This window comes from Sapajus apella, unplaced genomic scaffold (genome assembly GCF_009761245.1).
Source record: "Sapajus apella isolate SASKATOON/1434 unplaced genomic scaffold, GSC_monkey_1.0 scaffold15, whole genome shotgun sequence".
NCBI lineage: Eukaryota > Metazoa > Chordata > Mammalia > Primates > Cebidae > Sapajus > Sapajus apella.
The window spans coordinates 17,564,823-17,591,587 of NW_022436955.1; the positions used below are offsets into that span (position 1 = coordinate 17,564,823).

At 44.8% G+C, this 26,765-nt stretch overlaps 1 protein-coding gene and 1 long non-coding RNA gene across 8 annotated transcripts in view; one reads left to right on the forward strand and one right to left on the reverse strand.

Annotated features, from left to right (window-relative positions):
- Positions 1-148: 148 nt before the first annotated feature.
- On the forward strand, positions 149-10,235 carry LOC116555336. The gene is made up of 2 exons (XR_004270484.1): positions 149-455; positions 10,095-10,235. It is a non-coding gene; the product is annotated as an uncharacterized LOC116555336 (long non-coding RNA).
- LOC116555334 (ATP-dependent RNA helicase DDX19B) overlaps positions 10,227-26,765 on the reverse strand; it is a 30,236-nt gene continuing 13,697 nt past the window's right edge. The window contains exons 2-12 of one of the 7 annotated variants that reach the window (XM_032283856.1): positions 25,636-25,684; positions 23,979-24,032; positions 22,478-22,613; positions 21,294-21,386; positions 18,241-18,343; positions 16,968-17,082; positions 13,739-13,916; positions 13,142-13,379; positions 12,125-12,287; positions 10,884-11,075; positions 10,227-10,525 (exon numbers count right to left, since the gene is read on the reverse strand). In XM_032283856.1, the coding sequence (XP_032139747.1) occupies positions 10,464-10,525; positions 10,884-11,075; positions 12,125-12,287; positions 13,142-13,379; positions 13,739-13,916; positions 16,968-17,082; positions 18,241-18,343; positions 21,294-21,386; positions 22,478-22,613; positions 23,979-24,032; positions 25,636-25,684 (1,383 nt within the window). In that variant the 3' untranslated portion in view covers positions 10,227-10,463. Of the gene's footprint in view, positions 10,526-10,883; positions 11,076-11,792; positions 11,964-12,124; positions 12,288-13,141; positions 13,380-13,738; positions 13,917-16,967; positions 17,083-18,240; positions 18,344-21,293; positions 21,387-22,477; positions 22,614-23,978; positions 24,131-25,635; positions 25,685-26,765 lie in introns of those variants that run through there. The other 6 variants (XM_032283860.1, XR_004270483.1, XM_032283857.1 and 3 more) reach the window with 6 other exon arrangements.

Sequence of the window (26,765 nt, forward strand, 5' to 3'; positions counted from 1 at the left end):
GAGACATGGTTTCACCATGTTGGTCAGGCTGGTCTCTTTTGAGACGGGATCTCATTCTGTCGCCCAGGCTGGAATGCAGTGGTGCCATCTCGGCTCACTGCGGCCTTGACCTCCCACCTCACCCTCCCAGGTAGGTGAGGGCCCAGAGGCTTGCACCACCATGTCCTGACCTCACGTAATCCACCTGCCTCGGCCTCCCAGATTGCTGGGATTTACAGGCCTGAGCCATTACGCCCGGCTCCTCGTTTCTTAAAATCCCTGAGCTCTACAAAGTAGAACTGTAATCCTCCGTTTATTGCCTTATTTCACACTGAAATAACCCAACATTTATTTTTAAGCCTGTCACATCTCATATTAAATGTGTAAGTCTGAACTGTAGGAGGACTTTAAACAAAGGAACGTTCCATAAGAATACTATATGACACCAGTTTCTACTGCTAGGAATGCGACCACAGGTAAGAAAACAAAACCAAAATGCAACAAAATGCCTTTAAACCCCATAATTCCACCACTCCAGTAAATACAACACACAATACGTTTTCTCTTTTTTCTTTTTTTTTGAGACAGGGTCTCATTCTGTCACCCAGTCTGGAATGCAGTGGTGCTATCTCGGCTCACGTGACCTCCTACCTCACCCTCCCAGGTAGCTGGGCCCACAGGCCTGCACCACCACGCCCGGCTAGTTTTTAAACTTGTTGCAGAGACGGGGTCTCACTGTATTGCTCAGGCTGCCCTTGAACTGCGCTCTATAGATCCTCCTGCCTTGGCTTCCCAAAGTGTTGGGATTACAGCGGTGAGCCACCACACCTGGCCATTATGTTGAAGGACTGCATAATTAAACACATAACTGTATAATCTATTTATATGAGGTTCAAGAATAGGAAAAGTGAAATCTATGCTGATAAAAATCCACGGAGCTTGCCTGTGGAGAAGGATGTTTGAGTGAGACATAAGGGAACTTCCTGGGTAATAGAATTATTCTGTATCTTGATTGGGGCCTGGTTAAATAGATAGTTAAGTCATGCTACTTTGTATTTCTAAACTGTGTTTATTTACTTTGAGACGGAGTCTCATTGTCACCCAGGCTGGAGTGCACTGGCGGGTCTTGGCTCACTGCAACCTCTGCCTCAGCCTCCTGAGTAGTTGGGATTACAGGCATGCACCACCAAGCCTGGCTAATGTTTTTTGTTTTTGTTTTTTGTTTGAGACAGAGTCCCTTTGTCTATTGTGAGGTGATGGGATCTTGGCTCACTGCAACCTCTGCTTCCTGGGTTCAAGCAATTCTCCTGCCTCAGCTGCCCAAGTAGCTGGGACTACAGACATGTACCACCATGCCTGCCTAATTTTTAATGTATTTTTAGTAGAAATGGGGTTTCTCCATGTTGACAAGACTGGTCTGGAACTCCTGACCTCAGGTGATCTGTCCGCCTCGGCCTTCCAAAGTGCTGGGATTATAGGCATGAGCCACTGCGCCCAGCCTAATGTTTGTATTTTTAGTAGAGACAGGGTTTCACCATATTGGCTAGGCTGGCCTTGAACTCCTGAACTCAAGGATCTGCCTGCCTGGGCCTCTCAAAGTGCTGGGATTACAGGTGTGAGCCACTGTGTCTGGCCTGCTTTTTCTTTTTTATAAGCAGTTCCCAAGGAAGAATAACTGTTTTTGTTTTTGTGACAGGGTCTTGCTGTTACCTAGGTTGGAATGCAGTGGCATGTTCACAGCTCACTGGAGCCTTGATCTCCCAGGCTCAAGCGCTCCTCCCACCTCTCAGAGTCCCAGCTCTCTGGTAGCTGGGACTATAGCAGTGCGCCACCACCCCTGGCTAATTTTTGTGTAAGAACTTGTGTATTTAAATTATCATTGTATATAAATGGTACCTCTCAATAATGTGATTAAAAATTAAAACAGCCGGGCGCGGTGGCTCAAGCCTGTAATCCCAGCACTTTGGGAGGCCGAGGCGGGTGGATCACGAGGTCAAGAGATCGAGACCATCCTGGTCAACATGGTGAAACCCCATCTCTACCAAAAATACAAAAAATTAGCTGGGCATGGTGGTTCGTGCCTGTAATCCCAGCTACTCAGGAGGCTGAGGCAGGAGAATTGCCTGAACCCAGGAGGCGGAGGTTGCGGTGAGCCGAGATCGCCCCCTTGCCCCCCAGCCCGGGGAAAAAAAGAGAAACCCCCCCCCCAAAAAAAAAAAAAAAAAAAAAAAATTAAAACAAAGGGCTGGGCGTGGTGGCTCACGCCTATCATCCTGGTACTTTGGGAGGCCTAAGCAGGTGGATAACCTGAGGTCAGGAGTTCGAGACCAGCCTGGCCAACATGGTGAAACCTCGTCTCTACTAAAAATACAAAAATTAGCCGGGCGTGGTGGGGTCGCCTGTAATCCCAGCTACTCGAGAGGCTGAGCTGGAGAATCGCTTGAACCCAGTAGGTGGAGGTTGTAGTGAGCCAAGATTGCACCAGTGCACTCCACCCTGAGCGTCAGAGCAAGACTCTGTCTAAATAAATAAATAAATAAAATGAAATACATGCAATAACATGGATGAGAGATTTGACATCTCGTCGATTCTCAGCCTTTTGGCTAAGATCAAGTGGAGAGATTTGACATCTCATAGACATTATATTCTGTGCGTGAGAGAACCCGGGTACAGAAAGTATATATTGCATGATTCCATTCATAGAAGCCCAAAACAGGTGTATCTAATCTATAGAGATAGAAATCAGAACAGTGGTTGCCTGGGGGTGAGCTAGGGTGAGTAGGATTGACTGGAAAAGGGGTACAAGGGAACTTCAGGGGTGATGAAAATGCTGTATATATATATATATATATTTTTTTTTTTTTTTTTTTTTTTTTTTGAGATGGAGTCTTGCTGTGTTGTCAAGGCTGGAGTGCAGTGGTGCAATCTTGGCTCACTGCGACCTTCACTTCCTGGATTCAAGTGATTCTCCTGTCTCAGCCTCCTGAGTAGCTGAGACTACAGGCGCCCATCACCATGCCTGGCTAATTTTTTGCATTTTTAATAGAGACGGGGTTTCATCACGTTGGCCAGACTGGTCTCAAACACCTGACCTCAAGTGATCCGCCCACCTCAGCCTCCCAAAGTGCTGGGATTACAGGTGTCACTGTGCCAGGCTGAAAATGCGCTATATCTTAATTGAAGCAGTGATTACAGGTGTTTACAATTGTCAAAACTCATTAAATTTTATAGCCACTGTCTTTGCTTGCACTCTATGTTTAGGTAATAAATAGACACAGCAATGTAATGAAAAAATGTAACAAAAAATACAAGTAGTAATAAATTTATTTGTATAGTTAAAAGAAAAAGGAGGATGTGAGGATTTTTTTGTTGTTGCTCTGTCACTCAGGCTGGAGTGCAGTGGCACAAACACAGCTCACTGCAGCCTCAAACTCCTAGGCTCAAGCGATCCTCCCATCTTGGCCTCCCAAAGTACTGGGATTACTGAGCCCGGCCCACTTCTGTTTTTGTTTGTTTGCTTTTGTTATAGAGACAAGGCCTTGCCCTGTTACCCAAGCTGGAGTACAGTGATGTGATCGTAGCTCACTGTAACTTCAAACTCCTGGCCTCAAGCAATCCTCCTGCCTCAGCCTCCCAAAAGTACTGGGATTACAGGTGTGAGCTACCACACCTAGTCCTAAACATGTTAACAGGACAGATTTCTCTGCAGTATCTCCCTGCTACCAGCTAGGAATTCAGCGGTGATTAAGTTAGATATACTCCCTGCTCTTACTGGACTTAAATATTTAAGTGAGGACAGATGCTTAACCAGGAGTCCCAAAAGCAGCATAAGGCAAATACAGCCTTGTGGTTAAGAGTTGGGCCCTGGAGCCAGACTGTCTGGGCCCACTTACAAGATCTCTCTGTGCCTGCTTCCTCATCTGTAAAGTAGGAATCACAACACCTTTGTTGTAAGGAGCGAATGAGAGAAGCTATGTAGACCTTCAGAGGTTGCCTAAGATAATGCTGATTCAGGAAGTACAGGGCACCATGGGAGATTATGATGGAGGAACTGGCCTGGCATGGTGGCTCACGCCTCCTGAGTAACTGGGATTACAGGCATGCACCACCAAATCTGGCTAATTTTTTATTTTAGTAGAGACGGGGTTTCTCCATGTTGGTCAGGCTGGTCTCGAACTCCCAACCTCAGGTGATCTGTCCACCTCAGCCTTCCAAAGTGCTGGGATTACAGGCATGAGCCACCATGCCTGGGTAATTTTTTATTTTTATTTTTATTTATTTATTTTTTTTGGTGATAGAGTCTCACTCTGTTGCCAGGCTGGAGTGCAGCGGTGCGATCTCGACTCACTGCAGCCTCCGCCTCCAAGGTTCCAAGTGATTCTCCTGCCTCAGCCTCCCGAGTAACTGACTACAGGCGCATGCCATTACGCCCAGCTAATTTTTGTATTTTTATTAAAGATGAGGTTTCACCATATTGGCCAGGATGGTCTCGATCTCTTGACCTCATGATCTGCCCACCTTGGCCTCCCAAAGTGCTGGGATTACAGGCATGAGCCACTGCACTTGGCCAATTTTTAATTTTTTTTTGTAGCGATGAGGTCTTTCTATGTTGCTCAGGGTGGTGTCAAACTCCTGGGCTCCTCCTGCCTTGGCCTCCCAAAGTTGCTGAGATTAGGTGTGAGTAACCTTGCCCAGCTGAGAAATTTAGATAACAAGGATGCATCTCTCATTGGAACAGGAGGGAGAGGGAAGGACCAGTGTTCGTGGAAGAAGTTCTAGTGGTGGAACGGTGAGGGAGTTTCTAAATGTTAGCCATTTTCTTGGAATGAGAAGCTCATTTGCTGACACCTGAGGGGGACGATAGGGTTGGAATTATGAGGTGAGTGAAAGTCTCGAAATAGTCAGTGAAGTGTGGGGAGTTAACCAGAACGGTCCATGAGAGTAGAGGTTACTGCAGCTTTTTCTGAGGTTGTCCCTTCCATTGATGTTAAATACCAAGTCAGAGCTTTTCAAAGGCGGGGAAAGTTAAAAAAAAAAAAATCAGATGAATGGAGTATTTAATTTGTTCCTCTGATATAATCCTACTTGCTGTAGAAATGAACAAAGCTGGCCAGGCGCAGTGTCTCATGCCGGTAATCTCCACATTTTGGGAGGCTGAGGTGGGTGGATCGCTTGAGACTAGGAGTTTGAGACCAGCCTGACCAACGTGGTGAAACTCTGTCTCTACTAAAAATACAAAAATTAGCCGGTGTGGTGGTTCACGCCTGTAATTACAGTACCTTGGAGGCCAAGGCAGGTGGATCACCTGAGGTCAGGAGTTAAAGATCTTGGCCAACATGGTAAAACCCCATCTCTACTAAAAATCCAAAAGTTAGCCAGGCATGGTGGCACTTGTCCCAGCAACTCAGGAGGCTGAGGCACAAGAATCTCTTGAGCCCAGGAGGCAGAGGTTGCAGAGAGCTGAGATGGCACCACTGCAACAGAGCAAGACTGTCTCAAAAAAAAAAAAAAAATTCAAAGTGCTTGACACCAAACTTGAGAAATTGCAAAAAGATCTCTAATGCATGCATTCTAGATCCATGTGGGATGTCCTGCTTATTGGAAAGACACATTTCACTTGGGCCCCTGATGCTTCCAATCTACCACCAGCTGTTACTGTGGCTTCAGCTTCTTCTACATGTATTTCTTCTGACCTGAACAAGGATGGAGTGACTGGTGACTATGATAGTATAACATAAATATTGATAAGTTCTGTGTGTGAAAAATTACACAAACCCACCTCATGGTGAATTCCTTGCATTTACAGTCTTCACTGGAAAGCTGTGATTTACAGCATTACTGTGAAAACTGCTGAGCCAAGCATTTCAGTCCAACACTGGGACAGTGATCTACATATCAACAGAATGCTCCCTTGACTTTACAGAGCATTTAGAGTGAATTTTGTCTAAGATCAAAGATAACTTACACACCTAAATATGTTTACTTATTAGATTTCAGAAAACTTTAACCAGTATGACCGTGAGCACCTCCACCATGCCAGTACGGAATGATTGCAGAGCTCAGCCACAGGCAATCCCAATGCACAGAATGCTAAACTTGACATTAGTCCTTTTCCTTGTTAAAACAAACAAAAAAATCCCAAATACCAGAAGCAAAAACATGCTGCTGTTTCTCCTACCTTCTTTTTTAGGAGATGGGGTCTTGCTCTGTTGCCCAGGCTGGAGTGCACTGGCATGGATCACATCTCAGTGCAGCCTCAGCCTCCCAGGCTCTGGTGATCCTCCCACCTCAGCCTCCTGGGTAGCTACGACTACAGGCATGAGCCATCATACTTGGCTAACTTTAAAAATTTTTTTTATTTTATATTTTGATTTTTGAAATCCTTGCTTAAAAAAAAATTTATTTTTTACAGACGGAGTCTTACTATGTTGCCCAGGCTGGTCTCAGACCCTTGGACTCAAGCAGTCCATCTGCCTTGGCCTCTCAAAGTGCTGGGATCACAGGAGTGAGCCACTGAGCCTGGCTTAATTTTCTTTTTTAAACTTTTCAAGACACAAGATCTTGCTATTTGCCCTGAATGGTCTCAAATTCCTGGCCTCCAGTGATCCTCCTGTCTCACCCTCCCAAGTAGCTGGGATTACAGCTGTGACATTCTGTACCCAGATGTTTCGGTTTTTTTTTTTTTTTTTTTTTTGAGACAGAGTTTTGCTATTGTTGCTCAGGCTGGAGTGTGATGGAGTGATCTTGGCTCACCACAACCTCTGCTTCCCGGGTTCAAGCAGTTTTCCTGGATCAGCCTCCCTAGTAGGTGGGATTACAGGCGCCCACGACCATGCCAAGCTAACTTTTTACATTTTTAGTGGAGATGGGGTTTCACTATGTTGGCCAGGCTGGTTTTGATCTCCTGGCCTCAGGTGATCCACCCACCTCAGCCTCCCAAAGTGCTGGGATTACAGGTGTGAGCCACCACGCCTGGCTCCTTCTTATACTTATTAATGATTTCTTGGTAATATGAAAACTTCATAATTAAGTTCCATTAATGTGAAAAATACATCAACAGTTAGTTCTTATGCATATAGCCAATGAATGCCACTCAAGAAAAATAATAAAATGGTTTATAGGTAATGAATATATCCAGAATTTTCCATGGGGCCAAAAATTCCTTTTCCCAAGTTTCTCTGTTCTAGAGCAGTTTTCTTTTTCTTTTTTCTTTTTTTGTTTTCCAGATGGAGTCTTACTCTGTTGTCCAGGCTGGAGTGTGCAGTGGCGCAATTTCGGCTCACTGCAACCTCTGCCTCCCGGGTTCAAGCAATTCTGCTTTAGCCTCCTGAGTAGCTGGAATTACAGGCATGCACTACCAGATCCCGCTGGTTTTTATGTTTCTAGTAGAGAAGGGGTTTTACCATGTTGGCCAGGCTGGTCTCAAACTCCTGACCTCAGGTGATCCACCCACCTCAGCTTCCCAAAGTTCTAGGATTATAAGCGTGAGCCACCACACCCACTCTTTTTTTTTTTTTTTTTTGAGTCAGGGTCTTGATCTATTACCCAGGCTGGAGTGTAGTGGCACAATCATAACTCACTGCAGCCTTGAACTGCTGGGCTCAGGCAATCCTCCTGCCCCAGCCTCCCTAGTAGCTAGGACTACAGGCATGTATTACCATGCCTGGCTTTTTTTAAAAAAATTATTTTGTGGAGACAGGTCTCCTTTGTTACCTAGGCTGGTCTTGAACTCATAGGCTCAAGCAGTCCTCCCTTCTCAGCCTTCCAAAATGCTGGGATTACAGGCATGAGTCAACCTGGCCAGCTATCATATCATATACAGGTACTTAATACACAGTAGAAGAATCTCTGGAGACCAAAGCTAAGCAAGCTCAATGCAGATTTACATCACTGTTGGCTCTAGGCTACACAAGGTCCCAGAGGCAGCTATGGCCCTGGGAGCTAGGTAAATGGAATGGAATGGAAGGAATAAGGAAGAAATACGAGCTGTAGTAGCACTGGGGTAACACTCCAGAACCATCCACAACAGTGGGACTTACCTTTTTAAAAGACATATACTGTTTGTGAGTCTCCTCAGGAAAATACATCTAAACTCAAACTACTGCATATATAATTCATAGACTCCATGAAACACAGTCAGTGAATTCTTAGAGGTCCAAAACCCCTAATTAAGAACTGTTGGCTAGGCACGGTGGCTCATGCCTGTAATCCTAGCACTTTGGGAAGCTGAGGCTGGTGGATCACTTGAGGTCAGGAGTTCAAGACCAGCCTGGCCAACATAGTAGAAACCCTGTGTCCACTAAAAATACAAGAAATTGCCGGGCGCGGTGGCTCACGCCTGTAATCCTAGCACTTTGGGAGGCCAAGGTGGGTGGATCGCCTGAGGTCAGGAGTTCAAGACCAGCCTAGCCATCATGGTGAAACCCCATCTTTAAAAAAAAAAGAAAAAACAAAAAATACAAGAAATTAGGTGGGCGTGGTGGTGGGCACCTGTAGTCCTAGGTACTTGGGAGTCTGAGGCAGAAGAATCACTTGAACTTAGGAGGCGGAGGTTGCAGTGAGTAGAGATTGCAACACGGCACTCCAGCCTGGGCAATAGTGAGACTCTGTCTCCAAAAAAAGGAACTGTTGACCTATACTTCTACCAGACTCCCATTCCTTCTGCTGTCAAAGAGTCTACAGCACCCCCATTCCCAATTTCCTTCTCAGACTTGGGGCTACACCAGTAGAGAGGTTGTATGTGCTGTGAGAAGAAGGTGCAGGTCTGGTCTGCCTGTGGCCTACTGAAGAGTCTTATACTTCTTTAATTATTGCCCTTGGTTTTAGTTATTTCAGGGTTGGTCCACAGGACTCAGGGAAGGAGAAAAAACTATAAAAATTTCTTTTCTCTTTACAAGAATTCCAAGATGTGTCAGAGTTAACCAGAAGCATAGAGAAGACTTTACATAGTCAAGTATCCACCCTAGGAATGTGGTAGAATTGGCAGTCTGTTGGTCTCTTTGGATTGTCAGATTAAAGAAACCACCTGGAGGCTGACACTGGCCCCTTCCCTTCCCAGGAGACAGATCTGACCTAAATACAGAGATGCCTACAAGGAAGACCTAGGATTGCAATAGTTCTTGGCATATAAAACTCTTCTTTCAGGTCTTAGAGTAAGTGGCCACTCTGTACCAAAGCCAAAGAACTGAAGAGTACTCCTCTTGGCTGGGGTTTCATATTGCTCTTGCAAAATTCAGTTTCCTCTCATCTTTTCTGTCATTCTATGGGTACCAACAGCCTTGGCCAGGTGTGAGTAGTGTCCATTACTACTGTTTGCTCTATCTTGCACAAAGCTGTCAAGTAAGGCTGAAGCAAAGGCCTTGGTGATACTCTTGCCTTAGGCAGATAAATGGCAGCAGTGCAGCTAGTCCCTCTGCACCCATTTGTATTCCAAAGGTAGTAAACACAGCTGTTCAGAAGCCCTTTATAATAAAGACGTCAAATATCTGAAATCACTTCGCAGCTCTGACAAAACTTGCCTTCTGGGTATGGAGACAAAGCAAGAATTTGTGACGACTGCTGACCACGTCTAGAACTGCCTTGAAGCTGGCCATTAGAGACTTGAAACCACAATTTTCACTAAATCTCAGATCACATTTGCTTGGGGCTACTATGGAGTAAGATGATATTAAGGACACAAAAAGGATGTTGCAAATGCTCATTAGATCAGGTTTTGTGGCAAGCTGGGGCCACCAGTAATTCTCCACGATGACTTCTCCGCAGGACTTGCTTACGCACAAGCACAGGACCCACCACTAATCAGATGCGCACTCTACACAGACTGTACCCACCAAGAATAGGCCACAGTCCTGTGGCACAAACCCATATACAAAGGTCTGAGAGGTTGGCATTTTGGTCCATGCTTATTTAACAAATCCCCTTCTGCTGTGGACATTAGGATGGGGGCCTGGCAATACTCAGGTGAGCTGTCTCATCCCTGGTCCAAAGCAGCAGCTCTCAGGCCTCCTCTGCTGCCTCATGCCATTCCAGACATGATGGCTGGGCTTACACACCTATTCTATTGGAGGCCTGTCTCTCTGTGTTCCCTTTTCACTGCTATTCCCTGACTTCCACAGGAGCTGAAGCCTGGCCCACCCACTCCAAACCAGAGAACAAGCACAGGCTGCCACAGGAGATCCTGGGTAAGAAATCAGCTGCAGCATCTAGAGTAGCATGAAGGAAGCACTGGCCAAATTAAAAGATGAAACTTCCAAAAGGTAAATCTCTATGTATTCATGCCTAATTTTCCAATATTGTGTAAATAATTTTTTCTACCATCCCCCATCATTTGTACACATTTTTGTGAAGTCCAAACATAATTTGAAGTGAGGTAGGTAGTTTATCTCTCTTCGTGCCGCTGTCCTTGGGGTGATGTTGGGGCCTGTGCCCGGAACGCACTGTGCTGGGGCAGTGCCAGGGCTGGCACCAGTGGCTGGTGGAACTTCTCAGTTGGCTATTTTCTCGATCTCATCCAAATCATCTGTGTCCAATCTTTCTATCTTCTTATCTGGGGGAAAAATACAGAGGTCTCTACCCTGCCCTGAGAATGTGCCCTACTTTAGGCCACAGCAATCATTCATTCAGCCCCGAAGGCTACTGCCTGAGCAGGGAGCAGTAGGGCTCCTAGTTACTGACAGCAACACTCAGAGCCCCAGGTTCCCAAGCCTACTCATAGGAGAACTGTCCTTGGGGTCCCTGGGTCCTGAAGTCTCCAGGTGTGCTCCCTGAGAACTTCCATACGGTCAGAAAGGAAGTGGGGGTGCCAGGGACAAAGGCTGTGTCCGAGCTACAGAAGATTCTACCCCTTTCCCCACCCTGCCCCACTAGGAAAGTGTGCCAGGCACAGGACCCTCCCCGGGACTCACTAAAATGCTCCTGGATTCTGTTCAGAATGTTCATGCTGTGCTTGCTGTCCACCATGTTCACTGCCAGGCCCCTCTTGCCAAAGCGGCCCGTGCGCCCTATCCGGTGTAGGTATGTCTCGTTGTCAGGGTTCCCATCCTTGTCCACGGGAAGATCAAAGTTGATAACGACGGACACTTGTTCAACGTCGATCCCTGCAGGAAGCAGAGTTGGAGGCTGAGAGGACTAAGGACAGGACACAAATCAGTTGTGTGGTCCATCCATACAATGGAATATGACTCATTATTAACAGACCGCAGGACTAACAGACGCATGTTGTTGAGGAAGCCCGATCTGAAAGTTCGGGCTCTATGAGATTTAGATGATGCCCAAAAAAGGCAAAACTACAGGCACAGAAACCAAACTAGCAGGGACCAGGAACTGGGGTACAGGGAGAGGTGATGAGTCCCTGAGAGTTGGAGAGAAGTAAGGACAGGAGACAAAAATCACTGTTGTCCACAGGTAAGTCAATGCATACCAACTTTGAGTAGAGGGAAAGAATTTAGGGGCTGCGTGCAGTGGCTCACACCTGTAATCCCAGCTTTTTGGGAGACCAAGGCAGGCGGATCACCTGAGGTCAGGAGTGCAAGACCAGCCTGGCCAACACTGCAAAACTCCATCTCTACTAAAAATACAAAAATCAGCCAGGCGTGGTGGTGGGCACCTGTAATCCCAGGCTGAGGCAGAAGAATCGCTTGAACCCGGGAGGTGAAGGTCGCATTGAGCTGAGATTGTGCCACTGCACTCCAGTCTGGGTGACAGAGCAAGACTTGGTCTCAAAAAAAAAAAATTGGGACAGGCCAACTCTGGGAATTGGGTACAAGAGAGGGCACATACAGGCAGGGAGCAGAACCTGGAGGAAAAGAATAGACCTTTGACAGGTGCCAACGAAATTATGAAATCCGTCAGTAAGCATCTGGGAGACACAATGTTCTGGAGATGGGCACCCCTGGAAGAGCAGGCTCCGTTCTCTACCAGTCAGATGCCTGTACATTTCCTTCCACCAAGTCAGGACACCTGGCTTCTGTGGGAGTTCTTTGCACCTGAGGGAAATCCAAACACTCTTTCCTAGAAAGGAATATCGTCACCAACCCCACCTATCTCTCTGAGACTAGCAGACTTTCCTGTATGCAAGGATTTCTGGCTCTAACTGGGCCTGGGACCCCGAGCCTGGCAGACCAGGTGGGACACATCCTCTGCTCACCGCGGGCACACACGTTGGTGGTCACCAGAACCTTCTCTTTGCCCTCCCGGAAGCGCTCAATCACCGCAGCCCTCTGCTCCACCATCATCTCCCCACTCAGCAGAGCCACCTGGTGGCCTTCTTTTGAGAGCTCTGCTGCCAGCCAGCTAGCTGTTTTGCGAGTCTGGAGGAAAAAAACAATTGAGAGATAAAAGTATTTGAGTATATTCTTTTTACTTTTTGAGACAGGGTAATCTTAAAACTCCTAGGCTCAAGCCATTGTCCTGCCTTGGCTTCCCAAAGTGCTGGGAGTACAGGTATGAGCCACCGCAGTCAGCTGAAGGTATTTTTTATCTGGAAGGCTATACCTGAAACTTAGCAGCTAAAGGCTACATTTCTTAAAATTATAAACCAGATATAGTGCAACAGGAAGTAACAATGTCACCTGGGTTGTAATCTTACAAAAGTATTTGTAGAGGCTGGGCGTGGTGGCTCACACCTGTAATCCTAGCACTTTGGGAGGCTAAGGTACATGGATCACTTGAAGTCAGGAGTTCAAGACCAGCCTGGGCAACATGGTGAAACCCTGTCTCTGCTAGGCGTGGTGGGGAGCCTGTAAGTCCCAGCTACTTGTGGGGGCTGAGGCAAGAGGATAGCTTGAACCTGGGAGGTGAGGCTGCAGCGAGCCAAGACTGCACCAAGGCACTCCAGCTGGGGCGACAGAGTGAGACCCTGTCTCAAAAAAAAAAAAAAAAAAAAAAATTTATACCACAAAATATTTAACCTAGGGCACAAATATGAGTTGATTTTCTTGGTTTTGCAATAATATATTATCCACAAATAAGACATAAAGTTCAGGGCCTCTGTGTTTAGGCTATGTATACCTTGGGATAGTACAATTAGCCACTAAAGGAGAACCTGTGTCTTAAATCTTCACCAACCACTTCTCTTCCCATGGCACCCAGGGACATCCAGTCCTCCTGAGCCCTGCTTGGAGCTGGCTGAGAGGGAGGGGCCAGGCCTGCTGCTGCTACTCACATGGCAGAAGATCATGGCTTGAGCAATGGTGATGGCCCCGTAGAGGTTACACAGGGCCTGGAACTTCTCGTCTCTGCTGCTGCACAGGACATAGTACTGTTTGATGGTGTCCAGGGTCTCTTCCTCACGCTTCAGTTTGATAACGTTTGGGTCTGGGACCACTTTCTGGGCAAACTTCCACACAGAGTCTTCAAAGGTGGCGGAGAAAAGCAGCATCTGGCAGTTCCTGGGCAGCATCCTGCAAGGGAAGGCCCTGGCATGTGGCCCCAGGTGTGCCCGGGAAGCAACAGAAGCACAGCCTCCCCAGCTGGGAGGGTCTAGGTGCCCAGGAAGGCTGACGGGGGAGAAGCATCTCGGGGAGGAGGAGCAGCAGGCCTGGGTTGAGGGTAGGGGTGGGGAAGAGTCCCTAGATCTCCTTTCTCAACCCAGGATTGGAGGGACTGTGGTCGGTGCTGACATGGAAATGGCCCGTCAAACAAATGCTGCTGAGAATGCCAGAGCCAAGACCCAGCAGAAGCCAGAGGAGGCGTCTGAAGTAAAGGGAGAAGACGCTGCCGAAGAGGAGGCTGAGAAGTCCTCTGCCCTCGAGATCCCTACCTCTGGATGCGGATGCTCTGATCCTGGTGGCCCTGAGTGGCTATCATGACGTCAGCCTCATCCAGAACAAACACCTTGATTTTCTTGGGATCAATGAACTTGAGCTTGGAGCACCAGTCCAGCACGGTCCCAGGGGTGCCAATGACAATCTGCTCACTGATCTTCTGGCCTCTTTCCACTGTGGAGACCCAGGTGACTTTCATGGGTATTTCAAAGGCAAAGCCCGCTCTGGAAATCAAAGCTCTGCCCATCCTTCTAGGACTAGGAGAACAAGTTATTTCCAGATGTCAAAACACACATGAGTGTTCCCTTCAGCCTTGGTTTCTTCTGCTGTGAAGTGGCCAGATGCCACCTATCTCAGTGCACTGTGTTCAGGATCAAATCCCACACAGCAAACCTTGAATAAGCATCAGTTCCCTTCTGCTTCCTCCTATCATTCAACATCATCCAACTCTTTATGTTTGTTTATTTATTTATTTAGAGACAGGGTGTCACTCTGTTGCCCAGACTAGAGTGCAGAGACACAGTCATGGCTCACTGCAGCTGTATCAAACATCTCATGTACCCCATAAACATACACACCTACTATGTACCCACAAAAGTTCAAAAATTAGAAAAAAAATTCTGAAAAGGCATAGATAGTAAGGATATAAACAATTAGAAGATGAAACTTCTTCAGTGACATTGTTCTCCTCTATAATCATACAATTCTCTCTGAAGTACCCGATTTTTTTTTATTTTTTTAAATTTTTTAAGACAGGGTTTCACCATGTTGGTCAGGCTGGTCTTGAACTACCAACCTCAGGTGATCCGCCCGCCTTGGCCTCCAAAGTGCTTGGCTTACAGGTGTAAGCCACCATGCCTGGTCTCCTGATCTTTAATGTTATTATTTTTTTTGCCAACAATGTTCTACCTAGACTAGGACACTTCCTCTTAGGCAGACTCTTTCACAGTTCTTATCTTTCTAATACACTCTGCCCCCTCAGCTATCCTGTCATCTATTTCAAATATGTCAGTTGCTTTTACGTTGTGGTGCAAGGCGTGGTGGTGCACGCCTGTAATCCCAGCTACTCAGGAAAGTGAGACGCAAGAATCACTTGAGCCCAGGAGGCAGAGGTTGCAGTGAGCCAGGACTGCATTGCTGCACTTCAGCCTGGGCAATGAGGGAAACTCTGTTTATCTGCCCTTTTAACTTAAATCCAAATTGGAAAATTTTAAATGATTATTTTCCAATAAGTTTCATTATGTAATTTACTTTGCAAGTAAAGTTGGCTTCAAGTTGGCATTAGGACATTGTATGTAGACTTGATTTCTGCAAGTCATAAAGTCACATTTATTTCAGAGATTCATAAAATGCAACCAAACCTCTAGCAACACTTTTTTTTTTTCTTGAGACAGAGTCTTACTCTGTCACCCAGACTGGAGTGCAGTGGTGTGATCCTGCTTCACTGTAACCCCCTCACAGGTTAAAGCGATTCTCCTGCCTCAGCCTCCTGAGTAGCTGGGATTATACGTGTGTGCCACCGTGCCTGGCTAATTTTTTGGTATTTTTAGTAGAGACAGGGTTTTTCCATGTTGGTCAGGCGTGTCTCAAACTCCTGACCTTCAAATGAGCCACTTGGCTCGGCCTCCCAAAGTTCTGAGACTACAGGTGTGAGCCACCATGCCTGGGCAACAACACTTTTAAAATTACTTAAATAATATTAGTTGTAGGCCGGGCGCGGTGGCTCAAGCCTGTAATCCCAGCACTTTGGGAGGCCGAGGCGGGTGGATCACGAGGTCAAGAGATCGAGACCATCCTGGTCAACATGGTGAAACCCCGTCTCTACTAAAAATACAAAAAAAATTAGCTGGGCATGGTGGTGTAATCCCAGCTACTCAGGAGGCTGAGGCAGGAGAATTGCCTGAACCCAGGAGGCGGTGGTTGCGGTGAGCCGAGATCGCGCCATTGCACTCCAGCCTGGGTAACATGAGTGAAACTCTGTCTCAAAAAAAAAAAATAATAATAATAATAATAATATTAGTTGTAAAACAAACTAGTGTAGAAAAAAAAAATTTTTTTTAAGAGACAGAGTTTCACTGTGTTGGCCAGGATGGTCTCCATCTCCTGACCATGTGATCCACCCGTCTTGACCTCCCAAAGTGCTGGGATTACAGGCGTTAGCCACCGCACCTGCCCTACAAAAGAATATTTTTAGAAAATTAGCTGGTTGCAGCCGGGCACAGAGGCTCATGCCTGTAATCCTAGTACTTTGGGAAGCCAAGATGGGCTGATCACGTGAGGTTAGGAGTTCAAGACCAGCCTGGCCAACATGGCAAAACCCTGTCTCTACTAAAAATACAAAAATTAGCCAGGCATGGTGGTGGTGTCTATAATCCCAGCTACCTGGGAGGCTGAGGCAGGAGAACTGCTTGAACCCGAGAGATGGAGGCTGCAGTGAGCCAAGATTACACCACTGTACTCCAGCCTGGGCTACAGAGGGAGACTCTATCTAAAAATAAATAAATAAATAAATAAAATTAAAACAAATTAATTAAAAAACATTGGGTGCAGTGATGTCCACCTGTCATCCTAGCTATTAGGGAGGCCCACGTGAGAGAATTGCTTGAGACCAGGAGTTTTAGGCTTCACTGAGGTATGATTGCACAACACTGCACTCCAGCCTGGGCAACAGAGCAAGACCCTGTTTCTAAAATAAATAAAAATAAACACATCTAGAATGCAGACTCTTTGAAAAGCAACTGGTCTGGTCTTGCAAAACGTTAAATGTAATAGGGAGAGAAAAAGGTAGGAGGACAATTCTAGCTAAATCGAAAGAAACAAAGTACAACAACCAAGTGCAATGTCTAAACACTGAACGCTGACTTGATCTTGGTTCAGAAACCAAACGGCCATAAAGGAACACTTTGGGGACAGCTGGGGAGGAATAAAAATTGACTGGATATTAGTTATTCTAGGAAATCAATTTTCCTGGTTGTGATAAGGGTATCCACAGGAATGCCAAAGAATGTCTCATGAGATGCATATCTGCAGTTTACTTACAAATGGTTTGACAAAAATATATACATGTGTATATATAAAGCAAATATGGCAAAATGTTAGGTTTTTGAATCTAGGTGGAGAAAATACATGTGTGTATTGTATTATTTTAGCTATTGGGTATGTTTTAAAACATTTCAAAATAAAAAGAATTAGGTTAATGATCTAGGATCACATTCACATACTCACATTTATTGCCTCGAACAGCATAAGCTAACTTCAGTGCAGGGTAAAATTTGCCCATTTGTTCAATCACTTTTCCTGTTTGGAGGGCGAGCTCGTATGTTGGGGAGAGGCATAGACACTGGCAGGGAAAGAATGCAGAGTGCAAATTCAAGACAATAGCTCTTTTGCAAAGGGGAATTACCAGTAGGACTCAGCCACTCCTCCAGCTGAAGCTGAAGGAAAGAATATGTACATTAAAGTGTATACCATTTGATTCTTTGTTTTTTTGTTTGTTTCTTGAGACAGGGTCTCACTATGTTGCCCAGGCTGGAGTGCAGTGGCTGTTCACAGGCGTGATCCCACTATTGATCAGCACAGGAGTTTTGACCTGCTCTGTTTCCGACCTGGGCTGGTTCACCCCTCCTTAGGCAACCTGGTGGTCCCCCGCTCCCAGAAGGTCACCATACTGACGCCAAACTTAGTGCGGACACCCGATTGGCATAGTACACTACAGCCCAGAACTCCTGGGCTCAAATGATCTGCCCACCCAGCCTCCCTAGTAGCTGGCACAACAGGCACATGCCACTGCACCTGGCCACCATTTGATTCTTTAAGCTACAAAGTCATAGCTAGAATTCTTAGGGGTCAGAACTCTGGCTGGGTAAAGACACGTGAAAACAGATACCAGCCACTGAAATACAAAAACCCACCCACAAGCAAGGATCTAAAGTTCCAATTGGCATTAGCTTTCTTTTCACTTACTCAGAAAGCTCTCAGAACTTTCTAATGGATGACAGTTGCAGATGAAACAGGTTTTCCTGCAACTAAAGGAGCCAAGCCTGTATGAAGTATCCCAGAACTGGCTCATGGAAAAGGAAACAGGATTTTTGTTGCCACTGGAAGATATACCATATTATTTGTGCTCAATTTAAGGAGTTTAGTTTGTGTAAAAATTATTCATAGCCTGGCTTCTATTTTTTTGAGACAGAGTTTTGATCTTTTGGTCCAGGCTGGAGTGCAATGGTGTGATCTCAGCTCACTGCAACCAGTGCCTCTCAGGTTCAAGTGATTCTCTTGCTTCAGCCTCCATGTCTGGCTAATTGTTTATTTTTAATACAGACAGGTTTTCACCATGTTGGTCAGGCTGGTCTAGAACTCCTGACCTCAGGTGATCCGCCCTCCTTGACCTCCCAAAGTGCTGGAAATACAGGCATGAGCCACTGTGCCTGGCCCATAGCTTGGCTTTTAATCCATCAAATGGAAATCCCCTTCTAAACCTAAATTCCCAAGTCCTTACCTGGGGGTATTTGTTTGTAGGTTCTACTTGGCTAAGCATGGCCAGCACAAAGGCAGCTGTTTTGCCAGTACCAGACTGAGATTGGGCAATTAAGTTCTGTGGGCTGAACAAGAAACAAACTGGTTAGGAGCTTAAATATCAAGTAATCTTTTAATTAATAAAGTTTAAAAAAATCAGTATTAAAAATTCATGTATGGAAAGAGACCTTGGATGAGAGTATAGCAGTTACATACTCCAGCTTCACAAGAACAAAGCACTATAGAAAGAAGGTTTTCTGTGGGATTTGAGGCACTCCACATCTTTTTTTTTTAATTATTTTGAAATGAGGTCTCACTCTGTTGACCAGGCTGGAATGCAGTGCAGCCTGATCAACTTGGCCCACTGCAGCCTCGACCTCCTGGGCTCAAGTGATCCTTTTCCTTCAGCCTCCCAGAGTGCTGGGATTATAGGTGTGAGCCACCGCAGTGGGTCTACTGATTCTTTTAAAATGTGAGTCAGCTCATGTTACTTCTCTGCTCAAAAACCTTCCAATCATTCCTCATTTCATTCAAAGTACAAGTTGAAAGCCTCATAATGGCATACAGGGTCCTGCATGATCTGCTCCCCATTACACCTCAGCTGTCATTTCTTACTACTCTCTCTCCCTTACTTCGCTCCAGCACACGGCCCCAGTGCTGCTCAGGGAAGAGGCCAGCCATGCTCTTTCTTAGGGCTTGTGCATTGGCTGTACTCTGCTTGGGACAGCTGTCCCCAGGTAACATACTAATTCCTTTCTCTCCATCAAGTCTTTGCCCAGCTATCACCTACTTCAGGAGATCCTACCATAACCACTTGATTTAAAAGTGTTATCTACCTTGAAATGCCTAAAAAAAAACAAGATGTAGGTTTTGGTGGCAGGGTAGGGAGCAACAGTGGCAAGAACCAAGTCTTGCCTTGAAGGTGGCAAGCAGCAGCCTCTGAAGCAGCTCAAGAAGCAGGCAAGGCTGGGCATGGTAGCTTACACCTGTAATCTCAGCACTTTGGGAGGCCAAGGTGGGTGCATCACTTGAGGTCAGGAGTTTGAGACCAGTGTGGCCAACATGGTGAAACCCTGCCACTCCTAAAAATACATAAAATTAGCTGGGCATGGTGGCAGGTACCTATAGTCCCAGCTATTTGGGAGGCTGAGGCAGGAGAATCGCTTGAACCTGGGAGGTGGAGGTTGCAGTGAGCTGAGATCACACCACTGCACTCCAGCCTAGGTGTGGTGGCTCATGCCTACAATCTCAGCACTTTGGGAGGTTGAGGTGGGTGGATTTCTTCAGCCTAGGAGTTTGAGACCAGCTGGGCAAAATACTGAAACCCTGTCTCTACAAAAGATACAAACATTAACTGGACATGGTGGTACATACCTGTAGTCCCAGCTACTTGGGAGTCTGAGGTGTGAGGATCCCTTGAGCCCAGGAGGTAGAGGGTGGAGGTTGCAGTCTGCAGTGATCTGAGACTGTGCCACTGCATTCCAACCCCGGTGACAGAGCAAGACCCTGTCTCAAAAAAAAAAAGCAGCAGCAGCAGGCCAAAGAGATGGACAAGGAAAATGAGGTCTTCCAGCAGGATTAAAAAAAAAAAAAAAAAACAGAAGAAACTTGAACTAAAAGTGAAGTCATGGGGGAAGACCCCCAGCCACAAGTGGAATTTTAAAATCTGACAAAAATAAGCTGTTCCTTGTGCCTGAGGTGATGGTGACTCTTCTTTGTTTGTTTGTTTGGAGACATGGTCTCACTCTGTTGCCCAGGCTGGAGTGCAGTGGCATGATCTCAGTTCACTGCAACCGCCACCTCTCAGGTTTCAAGCAATTCTTGTGCCTCAGCCTCCTGAGTAGTGGGACTACAGGCATGCACCATAGTGCCTGGCTTTTTTTGTTTGTTTGTTTGTAGAGATGGGTTTCACCATGTTGGCCAGGCTGGTCTCGAACTCCTGACCTCGAGTGATATGCTCGCTTCAGCCTCTCAGAGTGCAGGGATTACAGGTGTGAGCCACTGCATCTGGCCGCCACAGTGGTAACTCTTGATTCTATTTCTGTTTAAACATCTAGATTCCCTGTCTCTCAGTGCTTATATAGGTTGGGGAAAAAAAGAAGAAAAATAGATTCCCTTACTTGGCATGTTCTCCGAAAAAAGTAAAAAAAAAAAAAAGAAAAGAAAAATAGATTCCCTATCAAAACATCTGTTGCCCTTTGTAGTTAGAATAAAGTGTTGTACATTTAATTTCTTTTTTATTTTTGCCTTTTAATACAGATGAAGTCTTACAATGCTTCCCAGGCTGGTCCCAAACTCCTGGACTCAAGCCATCTGCCTGCCTTGGCCTCCCCAATTCCTGGGATAACAGGCATAAGCCACCCTGCCTGGCCAAAATTTATTATAATAATTTTTTTTTGGAGACAGTCTCACTCTGTTGCCCAGGCTAGAGTCCAGTGGTGCAATCTTGGCTCACTGCAACCTCCACCTCCCAGGTTCAAGCGATTCTCGTCTCAGCTTCCTGAGTAGCTGGGACTACAAGTGCCTGCCATCACACCTGGCTAGTTTTTGTATTTTTAGTAGAGTGGGGTTTTACCATGTTGGCCAGGCTGGTCTTGAACTCCTGATCTCAAGTGATCTGCCTGCCCTGGCCTCTCAAAATGTGGGGATTACAGGCGTCAGCCTCTGCACCCAGCCAAAATTTATTATTTTTAATTGAAGTAAAAAATATATAACATTTGCTCTTTTACCCACTTTTAAGTATACTATTCAGCAGCATTAACATTTGTAATTTATTACCTGTTATATTTTAATAAAAATGAATTATCTACATTTCAAACTAGAATGTAAGCTCCTGTGGGCATGAATTTTGGTCTGTTGTGTTGACTAATGTATATAACTGCCTAGCATAGTATCTGTTACATACCAGGCACTCAATAAATATTTGTTAATGATGAAAGGTACTAGATAATTCTAGTGATAATGCTGGTCTCTTCTAATATTTTCAATTTAAAAATGGGAAATCTAAAATGAAATGGATTGTAACAGGACACATACGGCTCAGCGAGCATCAGTGGCAATGCATTCTCTTGTATCTTGGATGGACGATTGAAACCCATGGCATAGACTCCTTGGAGAAGCTGTGGTTTCCTAGAAAAACAGTTAAAGATGAAAGTCACAGTCTCTTTGGTTGAGGAAAGCAGCAAAGTATCTGGAAGATTTTTCTCTTTTACTGTTTACACATAGATTTTTGTTTGTTTTTCAGACAGAGTCTTGCTTATTGCCCAGGCTGCAGTGCAGTGGTGCAGTCTCAGCTCACTGCAACCTCTGCCTCCCAGGTTCAAGCAATTCTTGTGCCTCAAGCTTCCCGAGTAGCTGTGATTATGGGTGCATGTCACCATGCCCCACTAATTTTTGTATTTTCAGTAGAGACAGGGTTTCACCATGTTGGCCACATTGGTCTTGAACTCCTGACCTCAAGTGGTCTGCCTGCCTCAGCCACTCAAAGTGCTGGGATTACAGGTGTGAGCTACTGTGCCTGGCCTATACATAGTCTGTAATCAACAATAATTGAGCTGTGCTGAATACATGTTAATACAACTAAAACTTTTATAGATCATCTGGAAATTTTACTAAATATCCCAAACACCTAAAGTATTTATTTATATTTTTTAGATGGAGTCTGGTCTTGCTCTGTTGCCCAGGCTGGTCTGGAACTCCTGGCCTCAAGTGATCCTCTCACTTTGGCCTCCAAAAGTGCGGGGACTGGAGGTGTGCACCACTGCACCCAGCTAAATTCTTTTATAAAATTTGGGCAGCGGCTGGGCACAGTAGCTCATGCCTGTAATCCCAGCACTTTGGGAGGCCAAGGCCAATGGATCATGAGGTCAGCAGATTGAGACCAGCCTGGCCAACATGGTGAAACCCCATTTCTACTAAAAATACAAAACTTAGCCAGGTGTGGTGGTGCACGCCTGTAATCCCAGCTACTCAGGAGGCTGAGGGAGGAAAATTGGTTTAACCTGGGAGCAGAGGTGGCAGTGAGCCGAGATCGTGCTACTGCACTCCAGTACTCCAAGCCCAGGTGACAGAGGACAGAGCAAGATTCTGTCCCAAAAAAAAAAAAAACTTGGTTAGCTAAAACTGTTCTGTTGTGATAAAAAGTAAAAAGATATCTATAACAGGCCTAAGATCTCTATTTCAGTGCAAAGGTAAGAGTCAGGAAGTGAATAAATACTCACAGCCGAAGCTCTTCAAAAGACTTCACCGAGTACAGGGGGGAGTTTGGATCCCGCTGTAGGACTTCCACTTGGTTTGTGTTATCGACAAGGTTGCTTCTGATCAGCTTGTTGAGTAAGGACTGGGCAGCTCTATCCTCTGTCAGGAAAAAAAAGCAAAGAATTTTTTTTTTTGAGACAGAGTCTCTCTCTGTCATCAGGCACCAGGCTGGAGTGCAGTGGCGCAATGTCAGCTCACTGCACTCCTGGGTTCAAGCAATTCTCCTGCCTCAGCCTCCCGAGTAGCTGGGACTACAGGCTTGCGCCACCACGCCCAGCTAATTTTTTTTTTTTTTTTTTAGACGGAGTTTCGCTCTTGTTACCCAGGCTGGAGTGCAATGGCACGATCTCGGCTCACCGCAACCTCCGCCTCCTGAGTTCAGGCAATTCTCCTGCCTCAGCCTCCTGAGTAGCTGGGATTACAGGCACGCGCCACCATGCCCAGCTAATTTTTTTATAGTTTTAGTAGAGACGGGGTTTCACCATGTTGGCCAGGATGGTCTCGATCTCTTGACCTCGTGATCTGCCCACCTCGGCCTCCCAAAGTGCTGGGATTACAGGCGTGAGCCACCGTGCCTGGCAAAAGCAAAGAATTTTAAAAGTCTTTGAAACCTACCAGGTGTTTACTCGAATTCAGTTGCCATTTGTGTTTTAAATAATAATGTACTAGGTCGGGCGTGGTGGCTCACACCTGTAATCCAAGCACTTTGGAGGCCAAGGCAGGCGGATCACCTGAGGCCGGGAGTTTAAGACCAGCCTGACCAACATGGTGAAACCCCGTCTTAAAAAAAAAAAAAAAAACTACTGATCATTCAAATTCAAGGTACATTATAGTTTTGACTTATAAATTAAAATAGTTTATTTTAAAAAAAAAAGGTTATGATACTCACACGACTCATTTAAGCCTCATATTCTTCTCCATATTCTAACAGCCCTCTTTACCTGCAGTTATCTATTCCTCCTATCCAGACCCACATATTTACTCCCCAGTTTGCACTCCATATAAATCTAAAGTAATTAACATATCACAACAACGAAAAAAATTAGGAATTAAAGTCTATACCTTAATATTTTATAAGTTGATCTCATCATCCATGTCAAATATATCAAAACATCATTAAGCTTAATTTTATTGAACAATAGAGAGGCAACTTAAAATTTCTTTTATAACACCCTGTTCAACTGTTCAGTTGTTCAATGTAAAATTTCTTTAAATGTAAACCATTAGAATTCCTTCGCCTACTGACTATAATGAACTTTTATGCTAGCACTGTATCTCCTATTAGTCAAGCCAAACTGGGTATAAAAACGAAGCTTCATAACAATCCACTTTCTTTTCTTTTTCTTTTTTTTGTTTGCTTAACCTTGTTTTTACCATTGTATGTAGCAAGTTTCTTGAAGACAACAATCCACTTTCTTAGAATGCAGAAGCTTGTTATTATATAAAGCTCCATGGCTGTGTTACCTTTCTCTTCTTCATCTGTCTTCTCTGCGTTGGCACTGGTCTTGACAACAGCACCTTTAGCAGACACAAAGTGGCCATCATTCAGAATCACATCCGATACCCAACAGCTGACACAATTCAAATTCTATGACACTAGAAGTTTTTGTAAAGGCCTGGGGAGCAAAAAATAAATGAGGAAACCGAGGCACTGATAAAAAACATTTTATTATCCCTAAATAAACAAAGATGTAAAACACTGATGTTCATATTTCTATTCTTTCCTACTCTAGGTCTCCTCCCCGTACCTCAATATCTAGTATTTCCCTCATTGAATCAGTACTTCTGAAATATTATAGAAAGATTATTAGAGCGATTAGTGATCGGAAAACTACCTTGATGCTCAAAAGAGGAATATCTATGCAAATTGTATTTTATCAATATGTGAACACACTGATGCCATTCAGATTCATGTATATAACAAATGAGCACCAAGACCAACAAAAAATATTCATGTATATAAATTTGTTTTTCTTTATTTGAGACAGAGTCTCACTCTTGGCCAGGGTGGAGTGTAGTGGTGCGATCTTGGCTCACTGCAACCTCTGCCTCCCGGATTCAAGAGATTCCACTGTCTCAGTATCTTGAATAGCTAGGATTATAGGTGTGCACCACCACACCCAGCAAATTTTTGTATTTTTAGTAGAGACAGGGTTTCACCATGTTGGTCAAGCTGGTTTTGAACTCTTGACCTCCGATAATCCGTCGGCCTCAGCTTCCCAAAGTGCTGGGATTACAGGTGTGAGCCATTATACCCAGCCTATAAATGATTCATAAAATCTATAGTCGAATGATACTATGGTTATACAAAAATCACACAAAAAAGATTTTAAGTGAATTTTGAGAAAGGCAGATGTTACATTTACTTCCTGTAATATTAAGTATATCAACAGTAATTTAATGGAAATCTTAAATTTTTGATAAATATGATTTAAGAATAAATAAACTGTCAGGTTGCTCATACTTTGTCTATCTCATCCCAAATTGAAGAACATTAAGAAAAAAATTAGTCTTTGTCAGTATAGTCCCATGGTTAGTAATTAGTCCCACTTAAGTATCCTCATTTTTTTCACCCCCTCCCTTGCTGTCAGTGTGCAATCCTCATTCTTATATTAAAAACACTTTGAAGCCAGATGTAGTAGCTCACTCCTGTAATCCCAACACTTTGGGAGGCTGAGGTGGGAGGACTGCTTGAGCCCAGGAATTAGAAACCAACCTGGGTAACATAGGGAGATCTCATCTCTACAAAAAATCAAAAATAAAAAATTAGTTGGGCATAGTGGGTTGTGCCAGTAGTCCCAGCTACTCAGAAGGCTGAGGCGGAGGATCACTTGAGTCTGGGAGGTTGAGGCTCCAGTGAACCATGATAGCACTACTACACTCCGGCCTGGGCAACAGAGCAAGACCCTGTCTCTTAAAAAGTAAACAAATAAACATAAAAAAATTAAAACACTTTGGTCACATAATCCAGTTTGTTGGTTCACAAATCAAATGGTTACCAGTATCTGCCAATGCCCTGCCTAGTACAAATAGTTTTTTTTCTTTCCAGACAGCTGTTATGCCAAAACAGAAATACTGAAGGAAATCACATTTGTTTTCAAACTAGCTGTTAGTTACTTACCATTGGCATCTGATTTGATTTTCTCTTCCTTAAGATGCAAGTTGCTCAACTAAATGGAGAATATGGGGGAGGGGGAAAGTATCAGGAAAACCACTTAAAAGATTTGGTATCAACAGAGCCTCCCTAATCAAGCTGGGGATAAAACAGCCATTCTCAAGGTATATTCATTAGGACCAATTCATTAGGTTGTTCTGTTTACTAAATGTCTGATGAGAATAAACAACATTTCTCATAAATACATCAGTGGAAAAAATGCTCCAAATCTGTACCTTCTACTTACAATTCTAGGAGAGAAATATAATTTGTGAGTTTGCTTAATGCCCTGATTATAAACTCTCTGTAGCATATTATTAGAGTTGTCATTCTCTCATATTTCTTTGGTGTGTGTGTGTCGGGGGGAATGGCTCCATTCCAAATCATATTTCAAACAAGGAAATTTAAAGAGATTTTGAAAATGCAGTCATAATTTGGAGAACTGGGAAAGGAGGACTGCAACAAAAAGCATCTGTGAGGCCAGGTGTGGTGGCACTTGCCAGCACTTTGGGAGGCCGAGGCGGGCAGATAACCAGGTCAAGAGATTGAGACCATCCTGGCCAACATGGTGAAACCCTGTTTCTACTAAAAATACTAAAATTAGCTGGGTGACTATAGGCACTTGCCTATAGTCCCAGCTACTTGGAAGGCTGAGGTGAGAATCGCTTGAACCCAGGAAGCAGAGGATACAGTGAGTCGAGATTGAGCCACTGCACTCCAGCCTGGGTAACAAGAGCGAAACTCCGTCTCAAAAAAAAAAAAAAAGAAAAGAAAAAGAAGAAAAGCATGTGTGGGTAGGCATCAGTCATGCTGCAACTTTCAAGACATAAGACCACAGCGTGCTGATGTGCAGACTCATATTCAAGTCACCTTTTGCTGGTGTCTGATGTAGTTGGGAATGGCCTGGTGCATTGTGACACACTGTGTAATCAAAATACCCACTGGGGTGAAGTGAGAATAGAAAGGAAGAGGCAGAGCAGAGACATTTCAAAGAATGAATTATTAAGACTTTGATCGAATACTGTACATTAGAGATATCCTAGCAGGTCTTATCTCCCCTATTAGAATGCATATACTTTCCTGACAGGGATTGTTTC